This window comes from Oratosquilla oratoria, chromosome 17, assembly GCF_046742065.1.
Source record: "Oratosquilla oratoria isolate Oo_2021 chromosome 17, ASM4674206v1, whole genome shotgun sequence".
NCBI lineage: Eukaryota > Metazoa > Arthropoda > Malacostraca > Stomatopoda > Squillidae > Oratosquilla > Oratosquilla oratoria.
In genome coordinates, this window is record NC_134793.1 from 11,190,751 (window position 1) to 11,201,163 (window position 10,413).

Here is a 10,413-nt window from a genome sequence, read left to right on the forward strand (position 1 = left end):
GTAGACACTTGGAACAAACTGGACAAGGAAATAGTGTGCGCAAAAAACATTCATGAGTTTAAAAGCAAACTAGACACTGCAAGACACAAAGGTGGGACACCACGAGTGTAGTTCCCCTTCCGCAAAATACAATTAGGTAAATACATGAAGAGAATCCACACTGTCAAGTTCATACAGCTTGAGGAGAGGGTGAAGGCAGCAAACCTTTGGGAAGTCTTTTAGCATCACAACTACTTCCTGGTATTTTTTTAGATGTACTTTAATTTCTTCTACCTCGGCCTCTACCAAAACAAAGATGGTGTCTCAAGTAACTGAAGTGGCTACATTTGTGTGTTTATAGCTTTTAGCAACTTTTTCTATTATTGATTTCTCCCAGGAACACCATATATTACATTGGTGTATTACAATTTATAAAATTATTTAATTTTCTATTGCTATATCACGTATGTCTTTACCTAGTTGTATTTTGTGGGAGAAGAGCTATGCTCGTAGGGACCCGCAGTTGCATCTTTCTGCATCCAGTTCTTTCTTAAAGTCGTGAATAGTTTTAGCACATCTAAAAACTTACTCTTAAATTAGTGGAGTAAAACAGAGGAAGAGCCAGGGTGGGCAAAACGAGAAAAAATCAACACAAGCGGGGATACACCAATAGCCCTCAATGTCCCTGTGGTGAAGTACAGATGATGGTCCACATCCTCCGGGAATGTCCATTGAGTCCCCATTACTCGGACCAAGACCTTAGGGAAGCAAATGAAACTGCCCTTATATGGACACGGTTCTGGTGCGACAAGATATGATGATGATGATGGAGTAAATATATACAAAGTTTTAACTTTTGGTTAATGGATTAACAAAGTTGACTTTCTGGTTAATGGTGCCCACCTCTGATTAATACTCAGATACCTAGTATTAACAAGCTAATTTCACCTATCCTAACCATCTAATCTAACAACCTTTTAAAAGCCTTGAAAGTGTAAAACTAATCTGTTGATTTTGTACTTACAAAACAAGTTAGGTTTAGGTACAGATTTCTAAGTAGGGGGTCAGGTACAAAGAACAGGCTCTATTTTGCATTGGAAAGATCAATTTCTACTATGGAATGATTCCATTTGGCTCAGGCGTGGATACAAGGTGGGGTCCAGGCCCCCCCCCAATGCCCTGAGTATATTACACGTTCATAATCAGTCAGTACTTGTATGTGATGGGGTATGTCGTTTTAGTCAAACATTTGATTCATTTGTGAAGGCAGCTGCATAGGTTTTTCTGTTTGTATCTGCTTGTAGAATTTGAAGGTGTCAACTTTTCATTTGGCGTCATTGTCTCATTGTTTACTATCATATAATTCACAAATTGTGAATTATATGATTTTATATACAATTATGAGCAAAACAGACTTAGGTTTCTGGACCACTCTCCAAGCCAACAGCATTATTCTTGGGGTTAAAATATTAGCGTGTTTCAAGTATCGGTTATCGGTTGCCCACCCCCCCTCCAAATAACAAATAACATTCCTGGATCCGCGCCTGATTAGGCAAGGTTAGGTTAGGTTATATTGGGTTAGGAGCTATTGGACAATGTAAGTTTCCTGTTAAATATCCATGTTTTATGTGATTATAGAATTTTACCATAGGCCTCTAACAATACAGATTTGTGAAAGCTTATCCAGTGTAACCCAGCTTGGATGCAAAATACGGTACACTGCTTACATGGTATGATGGTAGCGACAGTCACAGTACTCAATGATCAATCTCTTTCAATACGACTTGATAAAACTCATATTCACTTATACAATTCCATGTTATGATTACTTAAGCCCAAACGAATAAAATACTTCATAACTGAAACTAGATGTTCATTTAATATAACGGAAAATCCTGGAGGAAATATTGCCAGATTTAGGGCTGGTAGTGAACAAGAGAAGAGAGAGACTGTGTTATGCTAGGAGGACACAGGGCAGCATACATCGGATGCGAACTTTGATACAGGCCATTCTCTTACAATGGGACCCGAATTTTCACCTGTCTGTCAAAGCACATTAGGGACCTAACGGACATAACAGTGGTGTCCTTTCAACGCAGGCTGGACAAGTGGCTTGGCATACTATCTGATGAACCACCCATACCAGGATATCCAAACCTCCACTACAAAACCCTGCCTGTATCCGCAAAAGTGGCAAGGGAATCGATGCACCTGGAATCAATGGGAGTTCACTTCGGCTGTGCCTACAACATGCAAAAAACACCCAAATTAAGTTAGTACTTCAGGGACTGTTTTGGGCACCCCTACGGACCAGACTAGCACACCATTTGTCTACGTTTAAGCAAGGTAAAACGAATACTATAAGGTACGTTAACGGGGGTGAGGGGTGAGGGAGAGCCAGAAAACCTCTCCACTGCGCAGGTAGATGATGACGTCAACGGAAATATCGAGACCAGGGTTCCGCGGGTCGAGAGCTGTCAGTCATTCACACACCAGTGTGTGGAGCGAAGCTCCATCATCTGATTAAAGGGGTAGCTAAGGCAGACAAATAACATAAAAAATGCCAACAGTTTGTATAGTGCAGAAGTGCAATGCCGTTAGACTGAAATGTGATAAAAATATACATTTCTTTTCACTACCCAAAGATAAAGAACTTTGAAAGAAATGGATTGAATTATGTGGCACACGCAATATTCGGTCATCTGGATATGTATGCAGCCGTCATTTTGAAAGTAACTATTTATTAGCAACATTTCCTGAAATTTTCATTCAGTTGCAAATAAACAGACTAAAGAATCCGGTTAAAACATAACTGAGCTTGGTGGAGATAAAGGTCTACATATAAAATCCACGCTTGACATGTCATCCCATCTAATAACTCGTCATATTAATATAATCCACCTAATGTGAAAGCATAGAAAATATTTTTTATAACTTTTCTGGCGGTCATATCTCAGATACTGATAATTTGAGGATAAGAAAGTGATACTGAGTAATTTCAGCATTATGTGAACATCATAGTGTAATTTTAAAGTCTACCATACATACAGATGGTTTTCTTTAAATTTTACATTTTCTTCCACCTCTCACTCTCCCCCTCTGGATTTCCTATGACGTCACGGTGGAGGTGCGCGGAGGGGTAGTGCTCAACGTAACTTATAGTATTCGTTTTACCTTGCGTTTAAGCATAGTATCTAGTCATTGAAAATTGGTGAGATGGTATTGCGTTATTTCTGTCCCTCCTTTCTAATGTCCATTGATTCTGTTCTTTACCACTTCTATGATTCTACCTCTTTCTTGACTGGTCAGTTTGTTGGCTGTGGTGATGGTGAAGTGGCTAATACTACAGCTGTTTTTTTTTATGTGTATCATATAAGGCAACTAAATGGGATGGAATGAGGGGACTGGGATCTGAAAAGATTATTCCAATCAGAACCCGATAATTGGGTCACTGAGTGTGCGTGGATGTGGTACAGATGGGAGCAATAGGAATGAGTTTAGTACTGTAGTAGGATGAGTAAGGATGAGGTATCATGCATACGTAGGAGGCGGAGTTCACCGTCGTTGTTCTGAGATGCGGCGATGCGTGTGTAGTCTATATTGTGGTCAGGAAGTATGCTGGAGGTAATTCTAGAAAAGGCGTCGGCCACCTGGTTATCCTCTCCCTTGATATACTCAATTCGAAATTCGAGTATCAAATTGGGAGAGGAATGACAGCTGCCGGGAGACTCTTGGGGAGTGATGGTCGGAGACCCTGTCTAGGGCATGTGCGAGTGGCTTGTGGTCTGTAAGGGTAATGAGAGACCGGCCTTCAAGGAAGTAAAGGAAGTACTTGACGGCCGAGACTATGGCTAGCAGTTCCCTGTCAAAGGCGCTGTGGCGAATTTGAGGAGGTTCCAGACGTTTGGAGAAAAAGGCGATAGGCTGGAGCTGGCCGTTGATCCTCTGTTGGAGGACGGCGCCAATTGCCGTGGAGGAGGCATCGGTGGTAAGGAATGTGGGAGCGTGAGCAAGCGGGCGGCCTCAGCGATTGCCGCCTTGACATGCCCGAATGCTTGGGTCGCTTCGGAAGACCACTTCACAGGTTTGACCGACTGCTTGGAATGGTTCTTGGTGAGGTCGTTCAATGGAGCGAGTTTTGCAGCTGCGTCGGGGACGAATCTATGGTAATAATTGACGATTCCTAGGAATCGTCGGAGCGTCTTGATGGATGTTGGCTGTGGGAAGTCTTTAATGGTATTGACTTTCTGAGGGAGAGGATACAGGCCTGCTGTTCAGATGCGGTGTCCGAGGAAGTCGAGAGATGAAGCTCCGAGGAGACACTTGGACGGGTGTACCCGGAGGCCATAATCTTGGAGGCGGCGGAAGAGGAGGCGGAGGTGTTGGCGGTGCTGGTCGTGAGTATCGGAGGCTACGAGGATGTCGTCGATGTAAACGGTGATGAAGTCGCAGTCTCTGAGGGCATGGTCTATGAACCTCTAGAACGTCTAGGCGGCATTCCGGAGGCCAAAGGCCATTATCTTCCATTCGAAGAGCCCGAACGGAGTGGCTATGGTTGTCTTCTGGACGTCTTCCGGCGCTACAGGGATTTGATGAAACGCCCTGACCATTGGTTGGGCGGTGGGGTCGGCTTGGGAACCATGTGGAGTGGTGATGCCCAAGCACTCTCCGATGGTTGGATGATTTCCTGGTCTAGGAGTTCTTGGAACTCCTGTTTGGCAGCGGCCAACTTCTCTGGGGAAAGTCGTCGAGGCTTGCTGTATACTGGCGGTCCAGATGTCTGGATGTGGTGCATGATGTTGTGAGAGATGGTGGTGGTGTTGGTCTTGTCTGGTGATGTTAGCTGGGGAAACTCCTGCAGGATGCGTGCATAATCGCCATCAGGCTGGAGTGACGATATCTGGTGGGAAGTGGCGCTAGTGGTGGTTCCTGGTATACTTGTTGTGCCGTGGTACAATCAGTTATCCATGGCGCTAATTACCATATTGTAGTGCTGGAGGAAGTCGTAGCCAAGAATGGGTTGTTGTACCGCTGCTATGACGAATGCCCAAGGGAATTTGACATCGTGGAGGTCTAGGACGCTGTGGTGGCTATCGTACGTTGCGATGAGCGTACCGTTGGCTGCAAGCAGGTCGTAGGATGGCCAACATGTACCGTGGTTGGGTTCTTCCGTCGGGGGTATGATGCTGACGGCTGAGCTTGTGTCTACCAGGAAGGTTAGGCCAAAATGACTATCACGCACTGAGAGGAGGGTGTGGGTATGGTTAGCGGGGGTAGGGGTGGTTACTGACCCCCGCAATTTGGAGTTTCCCTGCGACCAGCTGCATGGTTGTGTGCATCTGAGCGCCTTGGCTCCGAAGCGGGTATGGTACCAGCAGGAGGCAGTATCCTGTCGTGGAGCGGGGCTACGTGGTGGTTGATAGCTTCCCTTCTCGGCTTCCTGTCGTAGCTGCTGCACACTTTGGTCATTGGCACTATATGACACGGGAATGTTTTCACTCACAGAACTATCGTCACTAACACCTGGGTCGTCACTACACTGAACACTATGCACTGGTTTGTCACTGGGGTAGAAGCTGGTGGCTGACCGGACGTTGTACGGAGATACTTGTACCGAGATATGACGCTGGTACAATTTATCTGCTATTTCGCAGTATTGTTCGTCGTCCTTATCGCCGGCTAGAGCTTCCAGGTGTAAGTGGAGGGCGTCCGGCATCTTGGAGAGATGAATGGAGCGGAGAAGTTGCTTGGGCAATAACACCTTTGCCCGGGTGTTGAGGACGGCCATACGGGTGTATAATTGTGACGGGGTGGTGCCGCCGAGTTCACTATGCTGGATATCTCGATAGAGCTGGTCGTCGGGCCTGGTGTATAGCTTCCGTAAGGCAGTCTTGAGGGCGGAACACTTGCCTTCTTGCGGAGGAGAGGAGACGACGTTACGGACAAGGGCGATGACGTCCGTTGGTAGAGCGGCGATGTACGCGCCGAAGGCTTGGTGGTCCGGCACGTTACCTTGAGTGGCTAAATAGGCCTCTGTGTGAACTAGCCAGATCTCCAAGTCACGGGAGAAACTGGGAAGTTTCACTTGTGCGTTTTCCATAATCCTGGTTGTCCTTCACCGGGGTCACCACTTTGTAGTAGTTTTAGTTCGGAACAACGGCAGGACAATGAAATTTGCCATGAATGATCTATTCTCTCTTTTTTTCGTAATTAGCCACAAGGTGCGACACTAGAAGTGTCACATGAGAAATATAGGTGAAGCTTGGACTAAGGCCACCGCTTAGTGGAGCTGATCAGTTGTATATGGACGGGGAGCCTAATGTCAGAGAGGCGGTGGCAGCTGATGACGGCGAGGCTCGATGGGACGGCTACATGACTGGACGAGATGTTGTTGGTTCACGGGTCGGTAGTATTCCGAGTGGTATGGCCGTTGGCTGCCCTATTTAACGGTCGCCCACAGGTCAGCGCAGTTGGCAAGAAACGTCGCGCGTCTCTCGAGTCCACTTTGCTGGTTCCTGATTGGCTAGCGCATATCCACCGTTTCCCAGAAGTAAAGCATAAGATAAAGGAGGCAAAGAGGAGATATGTGAAATGGGGTAAGAGTATGACAGAAAAATTTAAAGTAATAAAAAGATGTTTTGGAAAGAAATTAAGAGGAAGAGGAGGTGAATGAAATAGAGAAAGGGTAAAGGGTGCAGATGGAGAGATGATAATGGAAGAGACAGCAGTAAGAGGAAGATGGGCAGAGCATTTTAGGGAGTTGCTAAATGTGAAGGATAGGAAGGGAAAGGTAGTTGCAGTGGGAAGCACTAAGACAATGACAGTGATGAGTTAGGAAAATGGAGGAGAAGTAAGGAAAGATGAAGTGAAGGCAGTTGTTAAGATAAGAGCAGGTAAGGCACCTGGGTTGGATGGGTCTCATGCAGAATGTCTAAAAAAGGAGGTAAAGTGATGGTGGACTGGCTGGCGGGTTTAATTTTTGTTTAAGAGAGGGTAGAGTGCCAGAGGACTGGTGGAGTGCCTGTATAGTTCTACTTTACAAGGGAGAAGGGGACAAGTGTAAGTGTAGTAGTTTCAGAGGGATCAGTTTAAGTGTAGTTGGGAATACTTATGTGAAGGTCTTAAGAGGATTAGGAGAGGAACAGAGGGAGAAATTGAAACAGTGTGGGTTTAGGACAGGTAGGGGTTGCATAGATCAGATTTTTGTGATAAGACAGATATGTGAGAAAGCTTTAGGAAAAGGTAAGGATGTTCTTGGGCCTTTATGAATTTGGAAAAGGTAAGGATGTTCTTGGGCCTTTATCAATTTGGAAAAGGTAAGGATGTTCTTGGGCCTTTATGAATTTGGAAAAGATAAGGATGTTCTTGGGCCTTTATGAATTTGGAAAAGGTAAGGATGTTCTTGGGCCTTTATGAATTTGGAAATGGCTTATGACAGGGTAGGCTGGAAGGCACTGTTGGAGGTATTGCAGATATATGGGATAGGAGGAAAGCTTTTAAGATTAGTCAAGAGTTTTTATGACTCCCAGGAGGATGTTGAAGATGATGCACCATGAGGTGGAGATGCAGTTGGTTTTCCTTCAGCCCATTCCAGGATCAAAGTCCAAGAGATTTCAAAACAGGATTCATAAAAAGTAGAAACCTCAACCCCATGAACTGTATGGAGAGGTACAGAGAGTAACTGAAGAAGAGCAGTGTGGGTTGAGAAGAAATGAAGATGCATAATAATACTGGTAGTATCATGTAAAAGAGGGTGAAGTGAAACAAGGTGAAAGGCTAACAGAAGCACGGTTGGGAGGTGCTTGACATAACTTGGAAAAGAATAAAAAGATGTTTTAGAAGGAAGTGAAAAGTGTTAAGAGGAAAGGGTAAAGGGTGGTAAACAGATTAAAGTGATTTTATTATTTTTTTCACTGATGGCCAGTGCTGTATTCATAGCTGTTTCATAATGTCTTTTTTTCTGCTTCGGATACATTTAATCAAATCAATGTACAAAATGACAATATTATGAGGGTGAATTATATAAAAAAAAAACACTAGCAAAATTATATTTTATCCTTAGCATCATAAGTATACAACCCTGGTCTCTTTTAACATGACACTCTCATTCATCCTTAACAAAGGTAAATACACATGACTAGATATGATAAATTGGACAACAGGAGATACAACCCAACAACCATTGCTCTTTTCCTGTACACTACAACTAGGTACAATTCAATAAATGAGATTTTTTCTGACAGTCATTCACTCACTATTACTAGGGAGTCTTGTACCATAACCTGTGGACCCAAGGTAGCCAACAACAGTCCTCAAACCACTCCATAGATTTTACAAAGGTGGATAGAAGGTAGGTTTTTCTATTGTTTGTACTCTGCATGAGGCTACATCTGTCTCTAATCTTGACAAGCAGTTGCTGGCTCACTGTTTTCTTGAGAAATAAAAGAGCTACACTGCCAGGTGGAGGCTTTGGAGACAAGCAGAGGGGAGATGGTCCTCACAGGTATCTGTCCAAAAAGGCCATGTGCAAGTACCTATCATCAATCTTTATTCAGTCAGTCCCACTAAATAAGGACTCATTCACTATACCACTGTCACCTGGTTCTTGTTTAACATAAACTCTCACTGTCATCTGGTTCTTGTTCAACTCTACCACTCACCTGGTTCTTGTTTAACTCTACCACTGTCATCTGGTTCTTGTTTAACATTCACTCTACCAGTGTCATCTGGTTCTTGTTCAACCCTACCACTGTCACCTGGTTCTTGTTTAATATAAAAATTGGTGTCCATGGGTTCATTCCTGTTGTGCAGAATGAACTCTTCATTAGTTTCAACATATATGTGTTCCTGGGAAATGTCAATCTTTACATCATTATCTTCTTCAATTTTTATATATTTCCTCCTATCAATGGCACTGTGCTCCTCAGTATCACTCATGGCATGTTTTCCTCTTATTGAGTCTTCAGGATCCTCAGCCACATCAACATACACTTGTGGTTCACAGTCACCCAAACCAATGACACCATCTGCTCCTGTTCTGCTGAGCCCTGCCTCATCCTGTAATACAAATACAATATGTTTAAATCATGAAGCAAATGTATATGGTTTTGGCAAATGATTGGACTCCTAAGCAGTAAACAATCCACTGATGGCTGGTAATGAGTGATATGCTTATTGTCAACACCTGATTCTCCCTTGGTGTTAATGTTGCTAATTTTGAAGGTGATAACATAAAAGATGACATGGCAAGGTTAGTTTCAGTGTTCAAGGAATAGTAACCAAAAATATTGGCAAATGTTAGGCAAAAAATCTGATCTCTAATGTTTAAAGTGATGAGGATGATGTATTGGAGTCCATGATTGTGAGAAACTTATGCTTGGAATCTATCTATCAGGAATATGCTGAAATTTGTTAAGTCTGAGAACAAAAATTGAGGCACTAAGAAATTTGAAAGTGGGTAAAGAAATAGAAAAATATAGCTAAATATATATGCAACAAGACCTGTCTCCTGCCCAGAGAACTGAACTGAAGCATCTGGTGGAGCAGGTCAATAAGAACGGGAAATGAATAGTACATAAGGATTCTTTTTATACAGAGTGCGAGGACCCCCAGGAAACATGTAGATAAAAAAAATCAGGAAGCACCAAACCTAACAACAAGATCATCGAACATCAAACATAGGATAACTAATGTGCACAAACCCTTATGCAGGTATACAAATGCAGACTCGTTGGTAAACAAACCAGATATAATAGCAATAGTGGAAGTGAAACCCATGATGACAAGATCTAAATTTATTAAAGCTGAAATCCAAATACAAGGGTACGAATTGGTAAGGCAAGACCTTACACAGGGAAGGGATAGAAGGGTCATTTTGTATGTAAAAAATTATATCTATGCAAAGGACTGATACCATACTTTCCCATGAATCACTATGGGCCACTATACAATTGAGAGATAGTGATAATCTTTTGATTGGTGTAATATACAAGTCCTGCAATTACTAATGAAGGGGCAGAAAGTCTGATGCAAATGTTTAGAGGACTAGCAAATACTGAGTATTCTCACATTCTTCTATTAGGGGACTTTAAACCATCCATTGATTAACTGGGAAGACTGGACCACTCCAGGGGGAGAACACACTAGTGGAGGCCCTAATTGATGCTTATTTATATATCAACATGTCAAAAATGCTACAAGGGGCAGAGGAACAAATATACCAAGCTTACTAGATCTTGTACAGCTGTAGCAGGGTTGGCAGGTCTGACTGGCTTGAAGAACGAGATGGAGGACTGTTTGGCGTTTCTTCTTTTTTCATCATAGATTTCTTGATAAATTTTGACACTTTTCTCTATGTCATGAGCCACTTTGCTACTCCTGGTAGGATTTGGGTCACGTTCCTTCAGGGTTTCCAGGGCTTTTTCGATACTTCCG

The 10,413-nt window shown here is 43.3% G+C and overlaps 2 protein-coding genes across 2 annotated transcripts in view; both read right to left on the reverse strand.

Annotated features, from left to right (window-relative positions):
• fy (fuzzy planar cell polarity protein-like protein) overlaps nt 1-2,051 on the reverse strand; it is a 55,286-nt gene extending 53,235 nt beyond the window's left edge. The window contains exon 1 of the mRNA XM_076200405.1: nt 2,019-2,051. Within this exon, the coding sequence (XP_076056520.1) occupies nt 2,019-2,036 (18 nt within the window). The 5' untranslated portion in view covers nt 2,037-2,051. The remainder of the gene's footprint in view (nt 1-2,018) is intronic.
• Nucleotides 2,052-4,850: 2,799 nt separating this feature from the next.
• Nucleotides 4,851-6,653, reverse strand: LOC143034681 (uncharacterized). The gene has a single exon (XM_076201052.1). The coding sequence runs from the start codon at nt 6,077-6,079 to the stop codon at nt 4,937-4,939; it is 1,143 nt and encodes a 380-aa protein (XP_076057167.1). The 5' UTR covers nt 6,080-6,653; the 3' UTR covers nt 4,851-4,936.
• Nucleotides 6,654-10,413: the final 3,760 nt, after the last annotated feature.

What these genes read in the sequence shown, in the direction of transcription:
- LOC143034681 (XM_076201052.1), bottom strand. Translation starts at nt 6,079, where the DNA reads ATGGAAAACGCACAAGTGAAACTTCCCAGTTTCTCCCGTGACTTGGAG.